Source organism: Catharus ustulatus, chromosome 7, assembly GCF_009819885.2.
Source record: "Catharus ustulatus isolate bCatUst1 chromosome 7, bCatUst1.pri.v2, whole genome shotgun sequence".
NCBI lineage: Eukaryota > Metazoa > Chordata > Aves > Passeriformes > Turdidae > Catharus > Catharus ustulatus.
This window is the reverse complement of record NC_046227.1, coordinates 11316404-11340758: the sequence shown is the minus strand read 5'-3', so window position 1 is coordinate 11340758 and position 24355 is coordinate 11316404. Positions and strand designations below refer to the sequence as shown.

General features: G+C 35.3%; 1 protein-coding gene across 5 annotated transcripts in view; it reads left to right on the top strand.

Annotated features, from left to right (window-relative positions):
- FAM126B (family with sequence similarity 126 member B) overlaps positions 1-24355 on the top strand; it is a 49924-nt gene that overhangs the window by 7301 nt on the left and 18268 nt on the right. For all 5 annotated transcript variants that reach the window (XM_033064333.1, XM_033064332.1, XM_033064336.1 and 2 more), the window contains exons 3-10: positions 11752-11854; positions 12752-12830; positions 13730-13831; positions 19283-19462; positions 21351-21431; positions 22078-22193; positions 22945-23040; positions 23902-24018. In XM_033064333.1, coding sequence (XP_032920224.1) covers positions 12780-12830; positions 13730-13831; positions 19283-19462; positions 21351-21431; positions 22078-22193; positions 22945-23040; positions 23902-24018 — 743 coding nt within the window. In that variant the 5' untranslated portion in view covers positions 11752-11854; positions 12752-12779. The remainder of the gene's footprint in view (positions 1-11751; positions 11855-12751; positions 12831-13729; positions 13832-19282; positions 19463-21350; positions 21432-22077; positions 22194-22944; positions 23041-23901; positions 24019-24355) is intronic.

Sequence of the window (24355 nt, the reverse complement as noted above, 5' to 3'; positions counted from 1 at the left end):
TTATATTCATAGACATCCTGTGGCATCAACCTTTCCTTAAAATGACATGTCACATGCATTGCACAGGAGGGCTGGGAGCAGCCTTTTCTGGTTGCTTAGATCTGTGCATCTGCCAAGACTTGTTTCATGTGTTCTGAGTCTTCAGCTTTACCTTCACCCATGTTAGTGTAAACACCACGTGAGTTTGAGAAGACTCTGTGTATCTGTTGAATAAGAATATTTCATAGCTTGTTTTTGTTTGTTTGGGGGAGAAGGAGAGAACAAGATTTTCTCCTCAGTACAATTTGTATTAGAAGTTGAGACAGCAAATAAAAATTTACGAACAGTTTAGGCATGACTTGTTGTCTCTGTGTCTCCAAAGGACCAATTGCAGAAATAACTGAGATGCCCTTTGGCTTATGCAGGTGTTGAGTGGACTTGGACTGTGTCTGGTCATGTAAGAACAGTTGCTGCCTTCAGAATATGCACCTCTTCTGCATCAGTGGTGGAAGTACTCCTGCAATCATTCTTTGTAGGTGCAGAAATGAAACTTCGTGGATGTTGCAATTTGAGATTTCCTTGTTGCATTTGTCTCCTCAGCCACAGAATAATTTTACTGAGGCATCTGGGTGTTTAAATCAAATGGCAGCTGTGTTCCACACATACCTTGTGTTGCAGGAATCATGGCATTAAACTCAGAGAGAGTACATGCTTTGCTTTTTCCTCTCTATAGGTGAAATCCCTTCAGTTAGCTGCAGGTTTTATGTTTTTTCACAGTTAATGTTACAGTTTACACGGCACAACTAAAACTGCACTAATTTCACTTCTTAATTTAAATTGAAATGTTAGCCCTATATATCTAGTTTTTAACTTGCCAAATTAGCCAAAATTAAACTCTGACATTTTTAGGGAAATGGCTGAAGATGCTCTAGTAAATTCCATCATAATGCTTATACGTTAACTTTGTCATTTTTTCCTCTAGCTACTTCAGTGTTTAAATTGAGTAAAATTTAGGATTTAAGGCAGAAAAATAAATGTGCAACTGTGGGATTTCACGTTAGTTGTGCACAAAGTCCTAATCAGGTTAAGATTGTGGATGGATTCCAGATCAGATTAGAGGTCAGCGGCCAATCCTAATTGGCATTGATACTGCTGAAATTGTGTAATTGAGTATGGTGCTGATTGTCACAGTGTGTTTTGTGCCACCTCTCCACTCCCTCCCTTTATTTGGCAACTTAAAATTCTCTAAATGTTTGAAGGTTAGTTTTGTTATTTCCTCTGTACCCTTTTTCTTAGACTTGCAGGTTCTGGTCTGTGCTAAAGACAGGTAGGTAGGTAGGTTCAACATATGAAAAGTAGAAGGAAGTTCAAGAAAATCGAAGTACAGTGTCTGTAGATATTAATTTTGTCTAATAAATGCAGAAAGCTTAAAGATTTGTTGGTCAGTGGAGAAGTGGAACTGCTGTGCCTTTTTCTTTTTTTATTTTTTTGGTCAGCTGCTAGGAAAGAGCTGCTTCAGCACAGCTTCTTGTCATTTTACTGAAACATATTGCAGGAACCTTATCACACTTGGCTGGTGGAGATGTGTGTGGGTGTGATGGTCCATTGCCCTTCTCTGCTGATGGTACTCCCATGATTGCAAACTACTGTATTTGATGGCTTATTTTGATAATAAATTACTGGTCTTGTGAGAGAGAGGAGGGAAAAAATCTTAAATGGACATTATCATGCTAATTAGGAAACCTTAATCACTGTTGTGTGTTGTCAGTTCTATCAAGTTTTGATGTATTTCAAATTTATATTCTAATGGGTAGCTTTTGAAAGACAAAATATCTTTCCTACAGGGAAAGGATGCAAGCTTTTCTTGGCTTTATGCAGAATTCTAGTAGTAGTTATTTTATTGCTATTTCTATGAACTGCTGGGGCATTCTGCTTTAGTAATGTGTGCTGACTTTGAACAGATTGCCATGATTATCTCTTTGTCTTTCTGAATGTAGACTTTAGAGCTTCCTGAAATATATAAGGATGTTCTAAGTAAATCCTGCATGTTTATGCATATGCGTCGCATCCATGGAAAATGGAAAAGGTTTTTATTAGCATTTCCTTTTTTATTGCAGGAGAATGTTTGAAGCTGCCATCTTCCTGGTTTTAATAGCTTAAATGAAACAGATAGAACTGATTAGGGAATAAAATTGTTAAAATATGTTATGAAAATCTTTTCAAAGTGCCAGTTGGATAGCTGGCAGATAAGGCAAAAAAGATGAGGATTTTACCCCCGAGTATGAAACCCTTGCTGCTCACTGAGAAGAAAGAATTATGGTGTAATGATCTTAAGTTGCAAATCTGAACATAATTGCAAGTTCAGGGGCGTTAGGGCTGGGTTTGTATTTTTTTCAGAACAGTTTTTTCATGTGCCGAAGGAGTCACATGTGGACTGTGTGCGTTGGTTTTGGCTTGTTCTTGGGGGGTATTTGTTGTCCTGGTGGTGTGGGTTTTTTACTTCAGGGTTTTTTTTGTCTTTATGCCTGATCAGCCCTACTTTTTGAGAAGTTACTCTACGTTCTCTCTGCAGGTCCACTGTGCATTCCAATTACCTCAGTATTTCTAAACCTTCTCTCTTTGTCCTTGAAAGACTCTGTGTTTTGTGGAGCATGCTGTATGAAAGATGAGTATATTACTTACACCAAAAATGTATAATCTAGCAATTTCAGGTGCCTGCTGCTTGAACTTTGGTAAATGCTGCTGATCCCTATCAGCACAATTGCATAGGGAAACAGAACAGGCTTTTAATTAAACTCAGGCTTTGATTAAAAATTTTTGATGATGTGTTTGAAGAGAATGAACTGAATTTGCTTTATGCCAGTATAACTAATAAAAGAAGTAAAAGGTCATAAATGTTACCCAGATGGGCAGAACCTGTAAAAGATTAGAGAAACTATTTATGTTTAGTATAGTTCTTGTGGGTGTATTTCCATTTGAAGTCGATGTAATATATGGAATTTCTCAAAGAAGATTAATGTTGCAAAAAACAGTAGTGTAACTGCTAACAAGTTAGATGGCATGTAAGGCCATCTCTGGTCTTTTTCCAAGGGTAAATGTATTCCAGAAACTTGAGGAAGGGAAAATCACTGTTTACCAACTGCTTTTGAAGTTTGTGGATTTTTTAAACAGGAGAACTATTCAGTATTACAAACAAAAACCCAGAGTGTCTCTGTGTACGGATGAGGTTATGTAAAAATGGCTGAAGATTAGAACACTGAGTCCGCAGTGAGGTTTTTTGAGTGCAAGAAAATATGTTTGAAAACATAGAACACTGTAAAATTAACCATCTCTATATAAATTCCATTCCCCCATCCACACAAAAAAAGCTTGGGGAAGTATACCTGTGAAGCTTGTTGCATGGATTTTCAATGCTGCCTCTCAAATCTATAATTTTTCATTATCTTGAAAGACTCACATTTTCTGAATATATATTGGGACAATATTTGACAAAAGCTTTAAATTTTGTTCAGGCTATAAATAGAAAATATGTATGAAAATAGCAGTGTGCATTTAAGATCTTGCTCTTGTTTCTGTGGTGTTGGGGGGAGGAGGAAAAAGGCTGTGTAGTTCTGCTAGAGTCATCAAACACCTGTGGAAGGCTGTTTTCTTTTTGTTGTTTGTTGTGGTTTTACACCACTTTTTTTTTTATCCTGGTCTATAGCTTAGATAAATGAAAAATATTTTGGAAAATCTTGCCTAACATGGTGCATAAAAGATTGGGCTGATTTAAGTTGTTTCTGCTGTGTATATGTTAAGTTCTTAAAGATATTATATATAAAGTTTTACCCTAGAAAAAAACAGTTTAAATTTCAGCATCCAAACACCCTCCCCACGTTATGTTAGTAACTTAGTGTCCACACTATTTTAAAAATACATGAAAAATGAATAATTTCCCACTAAAATATTCATTAGTCCTTTCTTACAACTGGTCGGTTTGTATTCTGTTGTAATGTTGGTTTAACATAGCAGGAGAATAATGATTGTAAACAATAGGCATCGTGTTTAACTATTCAGCAGTGAAGATTAATAATTAAACTCAACCCAAGACAAAGGGGGTACCTGGTGTAGTTGTTGCACTAATTTACATTTACTACTGTTTTAATTCTCACACAGTTATTTTACTGAGAAGCAGCATATGCTTCCAAGTAATAGGCCACAGAGTGCCAATTATAGTAATCTGAGTTTCAGAGTTTCATGAGAGGTTTAATAAGGTGAGGTTACACTTTCTTTAGAGACACTGTTTCTTTGGGTGTTTTCTGTGAAGGGGAGTTCAACAAAGGCCGTGTGATTTCCTGCTCTGGAGGAATCCTAGTGAAGTTAGTAGCGGGGCTGGTCATAAGCATCAAATTTGTAGCGCAATCACCTTAATGTGTTGGGCCAAATATATTGGTTGTTGATGTTCACACAGTTCATAATGGATCATACTATATAGAATTAACATGGTCAGGAACATGTTTTATTTCTTATGTGTGGGAATTCTGATTTGTACAGTCTGTCCAATCTCAATATTAAATTAAAATTAATTAAGTGGTTTTCTCTCTGTTTTGTGAGAGCATTCTTTTCAGTTCTTAAAACCCCTCTGTAACTTTGAGGAAATTAGTGTGAGACTGAAAATGACTGACAGTGAAATAATGCTGTGATGCATGCCATGGAAGAAGACAAGTTGGAATGACAGTTGGAAGTGCAGCTGACAGTTGGAGTGACAGTTGGAAGTGCAGTTGACAGTTGGAAGTGATAACGGCACCTACAGTTTTAACTGTGAAAGTTGAAGCAGGTCTTAGATTTCAGAATTCTTGATGCTACTCTGCTTTACCTCTGAATAGTGACCAGCCTCTGCATGTGACTGAAGTCCTACTTGTAAGTGTGTAGGGTTCAACTTGCTCGTATATTCCATTAGGTCAAACAGAAGAGATCTGGGCAGTTCTGAAATTGTGTCGTCTTGATGAATAGTGGCGTGATCAGTGATGTTTCATTTAACTATGTTTGCTGTTCAGTTTGCTTTTTAAAGTCTGGGAACTTGTATTGGAAAAGTGAGGCCAGCATATCAATCAGAAATAATTTTATCCTGTAAGACCGTGAATCTTAAATGTGAATGAAGCATCTGAGTCACATGAAATTTATGGCATAGTGCAATAAAACATTATGTCTTAAATCTTATGGATCTTTATTTTAACTCTGCCATTTTGGAACTTCGTATTCTCACTGCATCATTTTTTAAAAGTCAGCAAGATGACATAATTTTAGCTATAATTGAGGTAAATTCAGATAAATTTGGAGATTCTACTCATTTAAGAATTTGTGAATGTGTAAGTAAATGTGTGGATGGGGGGAAATTTGTCACTTCAGCTTAATCTATTTACACTCCTCTTCCTGGAGGTGGAGGTTTTACCATCTGGAAGTTGGAAAGATTAGAATAAGGGATTTCATTACTTTCAGCAGAGTATCCTCTGGGTTAGATCTCTTTGAGACTAGGGTAGGAGAAAGGAGGTTAGGTAAATTAATTAATGAATCTGTAACCTAAATTCCATTTTGTGTGAATTACAGTTGGTAGGGAATACTGCAGTGAGGAATATATACTTATATTGGAATTTAGATATTGGTCTGGAATTACTTCAACTTTTTGATGGATATTTTTATAATATAACAGGCATTTATTTCTCTCAAGTGACGATTTTACAGCTCAAAAGTGGGAAGCGGCTTGGAATCTTCAACTGGTATTTCTAGAAGTTTCTGCATTAATTTATTTCCTGATCACAGACCAGATAGTGATCTTAGCATAATGCTTGCAGTCTTATTCCAAAGTGCATATTGGGGGTGTTTTGGTGGTGTCTTTTTGTTGATTTGTTTTGATTTGGTTTTGAATTTTGTTTTGGTTTTGTTCCCACAGAAATTCTGTTTCAAGATTTCTCTTAGCCTGTGTCTGTTCATTTTCAGTACTTAGCACTGAGCGCCTTAAAAAGACCACCTTAACTGTGATTTTGCAAGTGTTAGTTTGCTGAGCCTTTTTTTTTTTTTTTTTAGGCTCCTTCTTGTACTATGCATTTTGTATCTTTACTTATCTAGATTTAATGTACTTCATGAACCAGAACCATGAATGAGAAGGTGTTTGGGAGAGGTAGGGTTACACGGAAAGTAATTTGCATGGAAATGTTGTTGTAAGTAAAGAAGTTAATGCAGACAAACGAGCACAGGAAGAGTTATTGAATATGAACTAATGCAAAGGGAGGACAAACCTGTATTGTCTGGCGTGGGATGGGTTATCACCAGGATCCTGACAAGAGAATGTTTTAGGTTTAGTGTAGGATGACTACATGGAGTTGTTTCTAAGGAAACTGGTGCTGAGAGAATAAGGTAACATTTCTGTGGCTAGCCTACGTGTGTGTGTGTATATATATTTTTAAGTGCGTCAGGTCCTTATAATAGAATAATTAATGTGTGTTTTGTGGTTTTTTATTTATTTTTTAAAATTTAAGGCTGCAGGATAATGTCTTTATTGCTTCCAAAATCCTGTAAGTAATGTAGAGGAGTAGTTTCTTTGAATACAGAAGATAAGTTTCTTGTTCCATGTTCTTGATCATCTCAACTCTTTTCTGCTTTATTTGTTGCATGAACTCCTAGGAAAGGGATTTAGCTATGAGTGTACAGTTGTGTCTAATTCAGGTTCTGCTTATCTGTCTCACTTAGGCAAATGGCACTTAAATTTTTCTCTATAGAGTCACCTGGTTTCTGTAACTCTCTACAACTACTCTGTGCAATATTATGGAAACATCGGCCTTAAAGTAATTTTTAAAACTATTACATGGTGTCTATTTCCAGTGTTGTATTTTCGTTCCCATTGCCCTAATTGTTTGTCCTCAGCAATTTTGTATCTGTAAAGCACGAGTTTCACTGTAGGAATAGTAGAAAGATAGAAGGTTGGCAGCAGAGCTTTGTGGTGCGTGAAAAGGCACAGAAGATAATTTAGAACTTAAAAGACTCAGAGAAGGCTTTTTGGAACAGATGGGCTGTACCTTTTCTTTACCTCTTTTTTGGTAGCTGCTGAAATTGATGTGACTTTTTGAAAATAAACGGATCTTACTATGCAAGTATGGTACCATGAAAGTTTACAAGACTGTTATCAGTCATCTTTGACTTCTCTGTGGTAAGGCTTTCTGCCATTGTTTTCACATAACTTTGTTGCTGATATCCAAAAAGAAAGCTTTTTAGCCTGGTTATTACTAGTGAGTCAGAGTGGGCAGGGAAGAAATGTCTTATCCAAGTTGTTTTGCATGACTAAGGCTTGTCTAATAAGGCTGGCAACCTAAATCCCACATACAGAATACATCAGCATTTATATTTTAAAGTTGGAATGCGTGCCTGTCTGCTGAAGCTTGCAATTAAATTACCTAAAAATTGGAGTTGGAAGAGTGCTCTTTCTATTAAGGAGAAGGCTTGAGCTGACAATAATAAATTAATAACCTGGAAGAGGTTTTGTTTCTTTCTTTGTCAGTTTTTACCTTGTTTCTCTGTACTGTGGAGCTGTATGGCCAAGAGAATTCTGGCAGAATGTTTGAACCTGTTCTAATGGCAAGTTGTCATTGTAACTCTGATTTGTTGAGGACAATAGTTTTTAAATTTATTATTTTTTTGTGTTCTTACTAAAATAACAGTTTATGTAAGTGTCTGTTGAATAGGATTCTGGTAGAATAATACATTTAGGTATATGGATACAAGGAGATCATTATGATATTTGTACTATATTTCTCATAAGAGATTTATATTACAATACATGTACTTTTAAATAAGTACAAAAAGTCATCCACCAAAATGGAACATTTCCAAGGCAGGTTTTATGTTTTCTTGGGATTAGATTAGCATAAGAGTCAGATCCTTTTCTGGTGTAGAAACAAACCATACTGTGGTTGTTTAGTATCTTCTGGTATGTAATTTTGGAGTGGCTGGATGAAGCTGTATACACCTATACGCTGAGTGGTTAAGCAAGGAGTTGCTTTAAAGAGAAGTTTTTTTGTAAAGCATATCAATGATGTGCTAATTTACACCATTACATTTTCTTCCTTACTTTCCTTGTTCCACAACAGAAATAAGTATGTAAAACAGGTGTTGCAGTGTTTATCTATGATAGCTTCTTATTGTCCTCATGATATTTTATGGTAACTTACAGTGTGAGAAACAGTACACTCTTAACAGTCTAAGATTTCTTTCTTGGTTCATTCAAACATTTTATTTTTTATTACTCTGTTACAAGAAAAAGTTCATTCTACCTCCTCAACCACTTAATTCCATGTACTTCTAAGACAAGGAGTTCTTTATTTCTCTGTTTTTAAAAAGTCATTCCCATATTCAGGTTAGAAGTTATTTTTCACAATCCTTGTCTTCAGCTGCTTCTTAAACATTTTTCTGCCTTATACATATTTCTTTTTGGGTTGTTTGCATTAAATGTTGGCCAGTATTTCAAATAAGAGCATATTACCAGTTTTGTACACTCTACTTTCATGTTTTCGGATTTACTTTAAATGACTTTGTGTAATCAAGCATCTTGATTTATTTTCTGGCTGCTGATGCATTCCTGATCAGATGTTTTCATTGCATCATCAAATGTATTACCTAGTCTTTTTCCATTTAGTCTTTTACACCTCTGCATTCAGGAATAGCTCATCACGAGAAGTTCAAATTGTGCTTTTGTTATCTGCACTTATCAGCATGTTGCCTGGTTTTCTTCCTCCAGAGTTTCCCAGTCTCATTAGCGTGGGTGTGTGGTGGGGAAGCTTCTTTCCTGTGTGCTTCTGACCACCTCATCTTATCTTGTCTTCTATCTACTCTGCTTTCCAGGGTGTTAGTCATGTTTAACACAGGTGCTCTTCTTACAGAGCGGTGAGCTTTCTGGCTCAAAGAAACAGAATGTATGTTTAGTTCAGAGTAAGAATGCATTCTTGGTGCTTTCCACACTACTTTTCTTATAGAGGCAGCATGGAAAAGTCTTTCTTCAAATAAGTTTCTTTCCATGCTCAGTAATGAATTATAGACAAGTGTTTACATAGCTTGGAAGAACAAGCTGTAATTGATAATGGAGTTTTCTGTTCTTTTGGACCTGTCAGTCCATAATGGTCTCTTACACAAGTGGCACTGTGAAGAAATCATGTAGCATGAAGCTCTATTCTTTTGGCTAGCATAATTCAGATTTTAATTGCAAATTATTCTTTTCATGGTCTTTAAGGTAAAAATACATAATATTTTCATTAATTGTGCAACTAGAACTAAAATTATGTTATATGCATCATGCTATTTAGTATATAATGGCCAAAACTGGACTCATTTTGAAGTGCATGTCCTGTAATGTAATCTCTCCCATGTATCTTTAAACCAGTATAAACTACTGGCCTCTTTAAAACAAACATACAAAGAAAAACCCTGAATAAAACACAAACCACCACCAAAAAAACCTCTGCATACTTGAATAATGGTATGTTCTTAAATATCATCAATTATGACTATGTAATTGGTGGCATTATATTTTTCTTTCTAATCCCTAGTGTTATAGTTGATAGTGTAGCAAGTGGTACTGGCTGAGATTATTTGGGTAATCATTTTGCTGTTGCAGACTGATTTTGGTTAAGTGGTTTAAATGGAGTCTGGTAAATAATTATGTACTCAGTATTTCTTCTAAATGTAATTTCTTACTCTAATTTCTTTCTTCTAAATGTAAGTGAAAAACAAGCTCTGATGAGCACAGTTCATTGAACCCTTTTTTATTTAATTGTAGTCAAAAAATGTTGGGGAGTTATCTGAGTTTTAACTTTTGTTATTCTACTAGTATATTGTTGGAATAAAGTTTTTCAGACTTTTATATTTTCAAACTCAAAAATATTGAGAATGGTGAATTCACCATCCCTGGAGGGATTTAAAAACCCATGTAGATGTGGCACTGAAGGACGTGGTATATTGGTGGAGTTGGCAGTGCTGTGTTAGTGGTTGGACTCGATGGTCTTAAAGGTCTTTTCCAGTGAAGATGATTCTGTGATTCCATGATTGCTGTGCATAGCCTGATCTAGGAGAGTGCTCTGACTTGGTAAAATTCTGTTTACATTATTCGCTTTAATTGACAGATGCACAGTACAAGAGTGTGACTTCCTTCAGAACAGAGTATTATGGCTTTAATATTAAGGATAAAGATTCCAGGTCTAATTTAACAGCATTATGTGTCCTATTCTGCTTGTTTATGCCAAATGAGTAAGTTTAGGAGAAAACATTTAAAGTGACATTTCTGGTGCTTTTATGGGGAAGCTTTTTGGTAATTGATTTTTTGTATCTGATTTTAACATTGAGTGACTGCATTCCTAACTATAACTTTTCCTGTTCCATGCTTTAGTATGAATTCAAACTTGCTTACTTGTTCAGTATTTAAGAAATCTTCATTAGACCATATGTAAAAATATTTTAGTATGTTTTATTATTACTGTTACTAATAACTAAATTTTTTATTAGTTATTATGATTCCTATATATTATTCGAACCTTTGAATCATAGTAGAAGAAAAATTAAATAAACATGAGAAATCTCTTATATTCCCTGTACTTTGTTTGCTTTGGGAAGGATGTGAACACTCTGGAAATGAAATTCAGTACTCTTGGTTCAGGCTACTTCAACCTTGAATAAATATGCACAGAGCTTAATGTATTGAACCAGTTTACTTTAGGGACACACCCACACAGTGTTTGATATATTTATATTTTTCCCCCCAAACGTACAGCAAACCAGGGAGTGAGTGTAAGCATGAGGCGTGCTTTCCAGATGGCCATTTGAAAATCCCAAGAGCCATCTGTGTGTGAGGCTGAGCCAGTCCCACAGCTACTGTGCCCTGAACAGTGGGGCACTGAGCTGAGGGGCTCACCTTGCTTTTCCTCAGTGTTCCTGTTCAGGGTCAGTGCAGCTTGTGTGCTGGGAATCCATCAGCTGCCTGTCTTCCTTCTTTGTACAAGTCCTTAGGAATGTCTTTAATATCCCAGCAGATAATTTGAAAGGGAGAGATGATTGGTCCTAAAACTGAACCAGCAGTGACCACAGCCAGAGTAGATGTGGACTATTTGACACAGCAGTTGTGGTTCTCAAGCTGACTTAGGCTGAAAGAAGTTCCCAAATAGGGCTTGCTTGAAGCTCAATGCATGGCAAAACCATTAATATTCCTAGAGTTGGTTCCTATAGGTGTTGTTTGCCTCATGCTCACTATGAAGGGATTCTTCAGCAAAAGGTGAACTTCAGTGTAATACGTGATCTTTCACAATGGCACTGAAATTTTGACTCTGTAAGAAATATGTACTAAAGAAATTAAAATATGGGAGAGTCTTTATTCAATTTAAGAACTACATGTTCTTCAAAGTCAGGGTATGAATTCAGTTCACATTTTATAAAATTATTACTCTCTTCTTTCCTCTTACACTGTTCTTTGTCAGTACTGTGCCTGTGGTACTGTGCACCACTAATTCAGAAGGATTTTCTACATAAGTAACAAAAGCCTTTCTTCTGGATGAAGGCAATTCCTCCCTTCCTCCTGCTAAAACAGAGTTGTTTTTTTTTTTAATGGCAAATTGCTTTATTGCAGAAGGATTCATGTGAACTTTGGATGATTTGATAAACTTCAATTTATAAGGCCCAAAAGTTTACATTAATTCTTGCTTTACTTTACTATACTTTTTTCCTAATTTTGTGATCATCATACTTTTTTTTATCTTTTAGAAAACGGGGCAGTACTTGAAGGCTTGACAAATGCATCCCAGGTTGAAAAATTTCTGCATTCCTTCTCCTCTTCCTCCTTTAGAAAACTGACTTCTTTAAAGAGGTAAAGTTGAATGCTGGCGTTTTTTTCCTAGGCAGAGTAAAGTAGAACTCATCTTTTCTGTAGCATACACTATGATGTTTTAAATTAAATTCTATACATGGCTCACTCTGACATGGTATCTGTTTCCCTATATCAAAAAGGATGTCTTTGTAAACTTTTGTTTGCAGAGATCTCATTAGTTGTTCTCATTAGTTATTTCACAGAATTATTTTTCAGTGTTTCTGCTGAAATAAGTCATTCAGGTGTTACTTGAATTTAAATTAATGTTGTTTCTGAATTTGTTGTATTTTAGGATATTTAAATATGCTTTAGAAATCTGAAGCAGTTCCTTACCCCCAAGAGAGTTGGTATTCTCTTAATGACTTCCTGCCAAGGGCCATTGAGAAAATGATACATTAACTCAAGAAATGTGTTGGGAAGCCTTTTATCTTATTTTATTTCACTTTTTGTTAACAAATTATGATCATTCTTAAATACAAATCTTTCAGAATTCAAAACAAGTAAGTTCTGAGAAGAGAATTGGTAATTCCACTCATGTAGTCTGGCTATTAAAATGTCATTTATTATAGGACTTCCATGATGTAACTTGTATATCAAACATGTAATTTTTTGTTGAACCTAAATATTTTTCAAAACGCTGAAAGACAACTGGCCTGAAGCACTGAATCCTTCTTTTTCCTGCTTCCCCATTTATGCACAGCATTTTAGACTAAGCAAAGAAAACAGTTAAATTACTCTTAAATAATGGGACTGATGGTCCAAAATGCAACTTTTTAATTGTTTTGTATTATATAGTTCTATTGGAAAGATATTAACAGCTTTCCATTGGGTAGGATTGTAAAAAATATAATTTTCTTACCATAACTAATATTTATCTTCTTTTTTTTTCTTCTAAAGGTAAGAGAGAAGCAAAAGAAGTAAGAAAATGCTGGGATCAGAACGAGGTGTTGTGGAAGAATGGCTGTCAGAATTCAAGGTGAACTGAGATGATAAATGATATCTAAACCATTGGCTTAATGCCACCAAACATAGTAGTGGGGTTTTTTAATATCAAATAATTAACATTTTCCATATCTGTTACTTGATCTTTCAATTTCCTATAATGCATAAAGTATGCAAATGTCTGTGTAATTGAGTTGGCTGGTACATAATACATAATGCATAATTCTAATAATGGTTTATTTTTATTGTTTATTATTGTGGAGCAGAACACTGCAATAGCACTGTTGTCTTTTAAATGTGTGTTTTGTATAGGTCATGCTGATAGAACTTAAGTAACTGCTGGATAACGCTGCCCAGATTTCCAATTGAGAAACTTTTTAATTTAAAAATAATTAGTATATGTTTATTTGGACTTCAATAAAACATCAAAGAAAAATACTTGATTTTTACCCCCTTATGGTCTGCATAAAATTCTTTTGTCATGAGGAATCTGAAGTATTTTGAAGCTATTTTGCATGTTGATAATTGTGCTGAGTGAAATACACCATAATACATATACAAGAAAACAGGATTTCATGACTGATAAGAAATTAGTCTGTTATTTAAATTAAGAATTAGTAATTTCTCACATCATTGATGATAGTAAGTCTTGTTTGAGTTGATTTGATAAAGTCTTCAAAAAGAGCCTGTTAAATACAGATGAATCTAAACTGCTTTTGGATTTTACCTGAAGATTGGTTAAGTGCTCCCAAATGCTGTTTGTGTGCAGAGGGACTTGTGCTCAACAGTTAGGTGACCAGTCTGAAAATTTACTGAACTTCAGGACTTTTCTTTTGATGTTAGGATGAGACTTCATTCTTTTGTGGAGATCTTGAATACTTGGAAGCATTTATTTGTCAGGGTAACCTTTTTGTTGTTGTTGTTGTTGTTTAGGCATTACCTGAATCACAAATTTCCAGCTATGCAGCTACATTGCACCGAAAAAAAACACTGGTACCAGCTCTTTATAAGGTCATTCAAGACCCAAATAATGAGGTAGGAGATTTAAAAAATCTATTTTTGTTCTCATTCCTGGATCTTTCACATCTACAACTAAAACTAAAGTAGTGGAGAGGAAGATAGATTCTTTTTCCTAATGTACTCCAACATGGGTATCATCCCTCGGTTTAGTCTCTTGTTTTTACTTTAAAGCCTTTCTAGTAAGACACAATCTCATCTGCTTCCAAAATTACTGTTTATGATGTCTGCTAGATTCTCCTTGCCACAGCTGCCTGTTGTCTTATTTGGCACAAGTTTGTTACGGTGTTTTGGTTTGGGGTTTTTTTTGTTGTTGTTTTTTGGAGGTGGATTTGAGTTGGGGATTTTTTAAGATTTCTTTTTTTTTTTTAGTTCCCAGAAACCACCTTTCAGTCTTAACTGAGACAAAGGAGGCCTTACAGTGAAACTCAGAAAGATCAATGTACTTCTTGTGTGGTGGCTTATTGCAGTGGAAGATGGAATCAATTTTTAAATGCCATTAAGATAACAAGATCTTCTGCTTATACTAGTATCACTTTTGTGTAATTTGGTTTACACTATTGTAAGCAAGAGCAGAACCAGGGCCCCAAAATATAAATAGACACAATAAAAACTTAGCTTACCCTTATACATGATTTATTTTGCAAGTGACATAAAACTGAGCTTTCTAACCCATTGGCTTCTGTGAGGAACATTTCTGGGCAAGTGTGTGAAAAATAACTTCTGAATAAATTGTGCAAGCATGCCATTCTCTGACATGTAAACTACTTTAGATAAAATGCATACAAATACTTGATGTATCATCTGTGACTTCTCATATATTTATAAATTAAATGAGTAGTGTACATAGCAAGGAAGTTCTTTATTTTCCCAAGTACAGCTCAGCTGTTTCAGGAAGCTGAATGCTTGATTGAGCTTCAAGGAGATTACATAATGCTCATGCAATTTATTAAAAAAAAAGACTTCATAGCTGTCAGCTTCATTTCAGTATTATAAATAACCTGCATAGTGACCTTTTTCTTTCTACTGAAAAGCTGCTGTTATTCTCTCTTCATGCTGAAACCACCATTGATGCTATGTATTTGTGTTTGTGTAGATTCCTGAAAATGTAAAAGCTTCTCATTGCTTTGAGAATAAGCATTTGATTTTTCTTTTTAAAGAGCAAAGAACCAAATCTGGTTCTTTGCTCTTTAAAAAAGGGTATTTTTCAGGGTGATGTTATTGCTCACTGAGGCTTGTCAAATATTACTCTTTGGAACAGCTGTCGCTGTTTGGGTCTGATTCTGATACCACATATAAGATAAGCAATCCTAGACACAAAGATGTCCAGCTTCAGGTTATACCTGTTAAGGCAGGAGGTATTTCCTTGTTGCACTTCTTCCAAAGTTATTTGCCTGTGAGGAATATAACCAAAGTGAATTCATTACTTTACATAATTCTGAGTAATATTTGTCCCTGACTGAGAGGGGTTTTTAAATATGCTTTATGGGGCATTATTTGTTAGGAGGGTAATTCATGTTTATGAAGATTAAGCATATGTGGTAGACTATTATACAAAGATACTTTCTGGATTCTTAAACTTGATGGGTAGGTAATTCTTTAGTAAAATTTAATCATAAAGTTGACTGATTTTTAAAACTTCTGGAAAGTGGCAAACATGATTTTTCTACAATCACATCATTCTATCTTGATAAGACCAGGATTGTTAATTTAACATAGAATCAGCATGCTTAGGAACCAAACAATCAAGTTGTTTCTCTCTTTTGGCAGGTGTCTACTAGTTTGTGAGGTATTAAATGAAGGCAAGCATATTGACAAGTTGAATACAGTTGTTACTATTTGCCTTTGAGGAAGTGCCCTGACTTTTTAAAATATAAAGATAAAGGTGACTGGAGCAGAAATTTCCATGAAGTGTAGAGAGTGATCTTGCTCATGAACAGCTAATTTAACTGAATAATATATTGATTTTTGTGTAGTATTTGAATTCAGAAGTAATGTGCTTTTGAAGTACTGTTTTTCAGATAGTTTTATGATTTTTAGGGTTGGTTTATGGCTGTAGACAGTACTCTATGGATGTCAAGGTAATGCACGACTGAAATTCAAATATTCAATATTCATGTGAGGCTAATTAGGTTTAACTCAGGGCAGTTGTGAGACAGTGAGATCACCTTTGAACTGCCAGGCAATCCCAGACCCAGTACTCTTCAAATAATAAATGCTTTCACCCATTGTGCTATAGTTAAGTCTAAAATAAGCACGTTTTATTTTCTACAATCGAGTTCTTCAAAAAGGCAAGTATTTCCAATATTTGTCATGCGTTTTATAAAACATTATATTTAACTTCAAGATATGACTCTTGGGTTTTGGCAAACTTGTAAAATAAGCCAAAGGAAAGCTATTCATCATCTTCTTTAAAACATGACTGCATCTCTGTGTGGTATAAAAGGAAGAGTGAAAATTAGATCATTGACACTCGCTGCATGTTAAGCCAGTAAAAATGTCATTTGTTTTTTATGCCTATTGCTGCTTATGCTGATAGGAAAGCTCTTATAATTAAAATTATTTTGTGTGTTAGGAAAGAGAGTATTAGAAGAGATATTTTGCTTTGGATTTTTTTGCTGACTTCTGTGCTATTCAGTTTGCTTTGACTTTGGACTGAAAGATCTTTGGAATTAAAAAATGTGTGCCAGTTCATGTATACACCCACTACTGATGACAAAAGCTCCATTTCCTCTGTTTACCCAGTGTCTTCTTAGTATGTGTATTCAGAGAATTACTTGGAAGAGGCTGTATCTTTGGAAAGCCAGATAACTAGGATGCAAGGAAAACATTTATTTCTTCTCAAGGTGTCAAGTTTTGTGCTTCCAGGTGGGAGACTATCATGCTGTAATTTTATTAAAACGTCCTGGGTGTTAGTGCTTTTGAAAATCTTGGTGTTGTAGCGTCTTTGTGATGGCAACTCTTTCTTGTGGAAAAAGCTTACAGCTTTTCTTACAGCTCTGAGCACACCAAAAGTGCTACAGTAGTTGCAGGTTTTTACCTAAATAATTGCAGTTGTTAAGCATTTTCCACAACAAATATGACAACTACTGAGAATAAGGAGAATTTGAATACTTGCAGCACCACTGACTGGATATTGCTTGCATCTTTCTAGGGAGCATGTCTACCTAGTCTTTACTTAAAAGACTAATTTTATAAAATTTTTGTTTGAAAATAGGTAAAATAAACTTAGTAACTGCTCTGGTTGTGTGTCATCTGACTTAGTTAAAATTATTTTTGCTTTTCCACTGTTTTTAGTGTGACTTGGATTAGGCTGGCTGATTTCAAATAGGAAACAGCTTTGGGCTGCTGTCATTTCTAATCTAATAGAAGTACTATTCATAGCACTACCATTGTATATATCTGTTTTCAGATAATATTTTTAGCTTTTCTTGTACTTGTCATCTCCCTGCAGATATGCTTCTATGTTTTGTTTTCAGAGATTTCTTTTTCTTTCTATTCTCTTCTTGATCATATTTTCTTTGAAAGAAAAAGCTACACATTTATTTAGTGATGTCCAAATCACTTAGTAACCACTTTTTAAATATGAACATCTGAAATGTGCTAGACCTTTCATAAAACAAGGATATGGTTCTATTTCTGAGGATTTGAACATTTACTGTAACAGCTGGTTTTAATAACTATTGTCACTTTTAGATAGGAGTTTCTACTAAGTAAATATTAATTAAGAATGGATATACTTACGCCTTTTTTGAACATAAAATGCTATACATGTATGAAATACTGGAATAAATATACTGCCAGAAAGCTGTACCATTTTTTTCTTTAAAATGATTGTAATAGAAACTTTACAGACTTCTAATTTCATTTAGATCCCAAAAACTTAAGTGGTCAGTTATTTCATATCTACTGTCTTTCTATCTGTCTCTCTATATGTGTATATAAATGTAGGTGTGTACAGATAGACAGATTTATGACTTGTAAAAATCCATTTGTTCTTAATGAGTGGACTCCTCTCATTCTGTATCAACATTGTCATCGCTCTCCTTTAGAGTCTCTGCCTCTGTTGTAAATGCTGGCTTCTAGCTTAGAGTAACAAGTCTGTCAATCAGAAGCCTTGTTACACAAGGTACTTATACCACAGCCTTGTTTAAGAAAAGATTTCTCTGAGAGCTGAGTTTTAGTTTACATAAATGTCATGTTATGACTTACATAATCAGTGGTTAAATATGGTGTGCTACATTGACCAGAATATTGTGTGTTGGAAACTATTTCCTGGGTGATGCTCTCTTAATTCTGTCAAATTTATGTTTTATGTTTGTGTTATACCAGTGTAAAATACAGAAGTGTAAATATAGGTGTGTGAAATTGTACATTCATAGAGCTTTATGGCATTGCACATTTATCAAACATTCAAATTCACTTGCAGAAATGTTGGTCCCTCTGCTGTTAGTAAGGGATTCCTAAGTTTTTTAAGAGGATGGATGGTTCACATTAAACCACAGAAATATATATTTGTGCAGCATAGCAAAAGTGTGACCCCAAATTCTACAGGAAATTTGTGGTACTATGATTATGATGAATAGACAAATTAATGAAAAAATAATGCATCAAAGTCCATGAAATATGCTACTAATACTCTGAAAGTCCTAAGGTGCATATGCCTGGGAGTGAAAGAGGGGTCATATATGCCTTATCTAATCTGTATGTCTGTATGGATAAGAGAGCTGCATGTAGCATGTACTGGTAGAAAGAAGACTTGAGATTCTGGCCTCTGTTTTCTGACTCTGTAGCTCTTCTATACAAATATGGTTCTTTCTGCTTTTTTTCCTGTTCCCTAACAGTTCCATGCATCTTGGGTATTGGTTTAGTATTGTAGGCTTTTAAAATGGCAGGTTTACCTCATGCTTTTATCACACTGACTTAATTGGGGCCTTTTTTTTCCATTCCTGTACTGAAACTTGAAGTGCAACTCAAAATTAAAAGATCTGTTTGCATTGTAATGAACATGCTCAGTTATTGGTTTTGAGACTCAAAAGGTGTGGGTAAAAAATGAATTAATATTTCTGTCAATGAACTTGTCATTAGCAGCTGATCTGTAACCTTTGTACTTTCTTAGACCTTACAACTGCACTGAAGTTTTACAGTGCACATAGTTCAAACCACGTGTCTGTCACACACCTTGAATTAGTACCTGTACAGAAAATAAATCTTGTACTGACAGCTCTAGAGAAGAATCTTCAAGCACTCATGGTAGTGGCCACATGTCCAAATACTGCATAGGTCTGTCCCTATGGATCTCCTTGAACAGAATGCAGTTACCAGTGTGATTCATTCACTCTTTGCCATCAGGAAATGCAATTTTTACTTACTGCACTGGCTATACCATATAGTCTCTCGATATGTTGTTTCATTCTCCCATATTAGAGAAGCCTACCAGTAAGTGATTAGCTTTTTCCCTTCCTACAGCTCCTGGAGCCTGTTTGCCACCAGCTCTTTGAACTTTATCGGAGTTCTGAAGTTCGGCTCAAGAGATTCACGCTGCAGTTTTTGCCAGAGTTGATCTGGGTTTATCTGCGTCTCACTGCCAGCAGGGATAGGCAGAGCAATGGTTGCATTGAAGCATTGCTGCTTGGCATTTACAACCTGGTGAGTGAGATGAGTGGGAATGGCTGAGGAAAGCTTTGATCTGAAGTTTTGCATCACTGACCGCTAGGAATAAAGTAAATTATTGGAACAACATATTTTAAATACCCTTAAAGGAAAGTGTATATAATGCAAAGAAAAACACAATGTAATGAAGGTTTAGTAAAGATGTGTTTGGAAAAATAATTTTTTTTGGTACTTTATTGTTATCTTTTTTGGAAAAAACATTTTCACTGAAAAGGATCATCTCATGGGCTTTCTCAAACTTTTATATACTTCTGTTTGTAAGGAAATTAGGGAGCTCTCCTTAATGTTGAAAATATGACTTCTTATTGATTTTCAGGCTCATATGCTTAGTCAACCTTGATGTGTCACTTCCCCTGCCCTTCCACCTACTCTGAGCATGTCTTTTTTAAGGGTAGTTTGAAGGTGAAGCCACCCTGCATGTGAGCACTCAGATACATTCATGTGTGCATTTGAGCCAGATAATTGTCTTCAGGGGAACTGTAAATGAGAATAAGTAAAAGTAACTGTAAGTTACCAGATTTGGCTGTTGGATGTAAAAGCAGTTTTTTACATCCTTACCCTAACCTGGAAATATTTTCTTTTATAATGTTATGAGACTGTTGCATAAATTCAGCAATACTGCCACAAGAGACATTCTCAAGTGGGAATTTCTGTGGTATGGACCTTAAAACATACTTTAGTGAAGTATCACCCTTCTCTCTGATGTCATTGTAAACCCCTCCTTTAAATTGTGAGTTGTATTTCTACACGTAAAACACAGAATAGCCAAACTGTGATTCTTAAAAATAAAATGTATTCTAGTTATGTGTCTGTAGATCAGGTCTAACAGCTGGAAGATCTAGTTATTTTAGATTTTTTCTGATAGAAAAAACCACTGGAACTTGCTTGGAAATGTTTTTTTTTAACTGTTTATTGGATTGAAGTAGCACATTTATCTTTTCTCTGTTTTTTAAATTAATGTTCTACAGTTCATTTGAAAGTCATGTTGGTGATTGATATTTTTAAAGGACAGTAATTTCTCCATTCTGTCCATATGCAGAAAGAAAGCGACCTCAAAATGAGCAGTGGCTTCCACTATTTTTTATCTTTAATGAAGCTGATATTTTTCTGCGTATATACTGAGAATGAATTTCTTTTCTGAATACTTAGAAAGTGAAAGGAATAAATTAATCTTTAGTTCTGACAAATTCTGTCAGCCATCCTCCTGTTATAATCCTTGAAGCCTACTATAAGTACTGAGCTACCTTGGGCTAAACTTTTAGATAAACTGGAATGACTGGAGCTTATTGTTTGAAAATTTGCTGTACAAAGTGCAGAGGCAGGATTTTAAACTCCTTTCTGGTCTAGTCTTATGTAATTGCTCCTAGTATATTTTCTTTAAAAACTGCAGGGTTTGTATGCAGGGTTATGTAGTAGCCTAGCAACTACAAAATCAGACCAGTTTGAAAGCCTTTGAAGAAAACACTGTGTGTATTTCCTCCTGAGGAAATTTTGCAGTCCCCTTGATTTCACCTTTTCTCTGTTGCGCATTTATTATGAAATGCTACCCATTGTCAGCAAGTGACTCATCAGCCCTTCTGTGTCAGTCCTTAATCTCACTGATTAAGGAGCCAGTGCTGGGGTTTTTTTTAAGTATTGCACACTAATTCTGCAGAGCAGTTTGTGATAGAGGTCTTTTCCCACTCTTTAAAACATGTATGTTGATATTTTGATATTCTGCAAATGCACGAAATCTTTGGAGTGTTAACAGTCTTATCAGATCAGGAGATCTAACTTATTTGTTACATTCCTTCTAAGAGCTCAAAGTTATTTTAACTCCTATCTCCTTACTTCTGTTTGAGTTCTGGTTTTGTTTTCAATGCAGGAAATTGCTGACAAAGATGGAAACAACAAAGTTTTGTCTTTCACCATCCCTTCATTATCGAAACCCTCAATATATCATGAGGTAAGAGAGCTGCTATGGTAAATTAAAATTGGATCTATTAGAGGAATGGAAACTGGATCCATTTGATGCCACAAGCTGTTTTAGATGCATCTTGTTGCAGTAAGTTGTCATTGTCTGTAACTTGCAGTTAGTGTAATAGAATGCAATGGAATTTGTAGAACAGGAACGTAAATGTTAAAAAATCTTTGCTGACTGCCCATTTTTAATAGAGGTTAGTTATGTTGTAGTTGCAACTGTGTTTTTTCCCTCTTACATGCTAGCATAAAAATAGTCTTCCTTCTAACTCTTCCTTAGTTAAGTTAGAACTTGGAATTGTTTTTCTTTCACTACTGTTTCTGAACAAAAGGTCTGTGTGATTAGAACAAACTTACTGTACATGGATGTACAAGAATCAAAGTTGAAAATTGTTCTCCTGATTTACCTGCTGAATTACTTAAGTGAGTAATTACTTAAGTGTGAAGCCTTTATAACAATGAAACTAGGTAATATTTTTAGATTTACTGTATTCTGGTGTAATCTTCATTTTTACAGATCACAAGAGAAGTGTGTCTTTTGCCTTTGGTGGTTGGGAGTTTTAATGCTTTTGGGGAATTTTTACTTACAACTCAACTTTTCCCCCTCCTTCCTTCCTTCTCCCTACTTTTAGCCCTCTACCATTGGATCCATGGCTTTAACTGAAGGAGCATTAAGTCAGCATGATCTTATCAGGGTAGTTTACAGTGATCTTCATCCTCAAAGAGAAACCTTCACAGCACAGAACCGGTAGGTGAATGTACTCTTAATATTAAAGGTGCTTCACTAGGCAGACAAATCCTTAAACAAAACAAAAATTTTAATCAGTCCTTTCTCAGCATTGAGTGCTCAGAAATAAATCTAGAGAACAGCCTTAGTAATCTTGAGGTATAATTTTCTTTTTCTTTGTTCCATTCTAGTATGTTCTTCTGCTAGTTAATTTTGAAGTATAATTTCTCTGTCATTTCTGTGTCTGCAAAGAATATCTTTGGTTTTATGATTGTCTATTCAATTTTTCCTGAAAGTGTAACAAAAATCAGTTTTGGATCAGGGGCTGTGACTCCTTTTTTTACCAGAAAAAGGGAATGGAAGCTAAGTGGACAGACAGTACCAGGAGTGAGAGAAATTGCCCTGCTGTTTAATGACTGCCAACTTCACCTGTGTCTAAAGATGGCACTGGGTAAACTGATAAAATAGTTTAGAATGTGTTGCATTTCCACTTCTGTAACTGTCCAAATACTATATCCTGTTTCCTTCATAGTTCATGCATATGCTATGTCTTTCAGGATTTTCAGAATAATAAATTTAAGAGTTTAGAGTGAACCTTTGATAGCCTGTTTCAAGTTAGTGAATTATAATGAAAGAGGATTAAAGGATTTGTGTGTTTACTTCTCACACTTCTTCCTGTGGGATGCTTTTTGAGACTTAATTGTAGATTTCTTGTGTTAAATTTCAGTGAAATATTAAGAATATAAGCAATTCAAGATTTTGCTCTTTTCAGGTTTGAAGTGCTGAGCTTTCTTATGCTGTGCTACAATTCAGCTATTGTCTACATGCCTGCTTCTTCTTACCAGTCACTTTGTACAATGGGTTCCAGGTGAGACACTTGCCTTTGAAGTAGTCTTCAGGGTCATCTAGACTTTTAAATATTCATCCAGTAAAGAAAAATGCTTTCTGATGGGAATGGATAGGTTCTTGGTATGCTTCCATCATTTTCACTTGAGTTGTGACTATGCTAAATTTGCCAAATAGGTTTCATTTCCCTGCATCTGAAAATTAGATCTGTTCTTTGAGTAGAGAAGCAACATTTTATATGCAAGGGATTTCTGTTGTTTTGGAGACAGTGCCACAGTTGCTATGTATCAGTGGCCATGTGTTGTTTGCATGATGAAGATTCAGATAGTAAATTGATGCAATAAGGATATAATAAATTATCATGGTTTTAATGTAGGCCATATATGGGAAGGCAGGCCCCTTTTTCAAGGGTCAGAAATATTTCTTACAAGGTAGATGAGAGCAGTTCTCAAACACTGTAGTATGTGTGTTATCTGACTTCAGGTATAAAATAAATGGCTGCGTGTTGTCATCATACATTAGATGGGAGCCACACTTCTGTACCACTGAAAAATTTCCTTTAAAGAAAATTCCAGTTACTGAATTTTAGGGAGAGTCTCCTGGCTGGTAGTAGATAACATCTTGCCACCCTTGTTCTTTAGAAGCTGGTTGTGATTTGAAGAAAAGAGGTGGAGTTATTGGCTACATGGGAGTAACACTGGACTGTCAGAGCCACATATCAAGGCACTGCTACAAAACTGCTCTAATGATGAGGCATGCCCCATAAGAATGTTCTGTGTTGTGTATTTATATTTTAAAAAATAAATTTGAAAAGAACTAAAATCTCTGTGATATAAAGAGACTTTGTGGAGTTAATACTTTCTTGTAATGGTGGTGTTTTTAGGCTGTGTGTGAGTGGATTTCCACGGCAGCAGGAGAAACGCTGGAAAGAACACTGTGGTAGAGTGGTGTTAGACCCTGACTTCATGGTGCAGCTGCTCACAGGTGTCTATTATGCCATGTAAGTGGACAGGGTTTTCTTACTTGAAGAGAAACGTCTGCTTTTACATGAATTAAAATATAAATGCCACTTGTTTTATAATTGAAAAAAATAGACTCATAACACAAGTTTATACTCAATTAGTGTATTTCTCATTACTTGCTTATCAGCCAACAGATAATTTGAAAATATTTTTGTCAGCACTTAGGTGATGAAGACTCAGCAGTAGGTGCTGAAGAGAGTTAGGCTTCTGGTTTCAGCTTTTTTCACCTTGCCACTACCACAAATACCTTCTGTTCACAAGCATAATGAGCCTGGATGCCAAGATAAATTGATGAAATGCAGACCTCTTAAATGT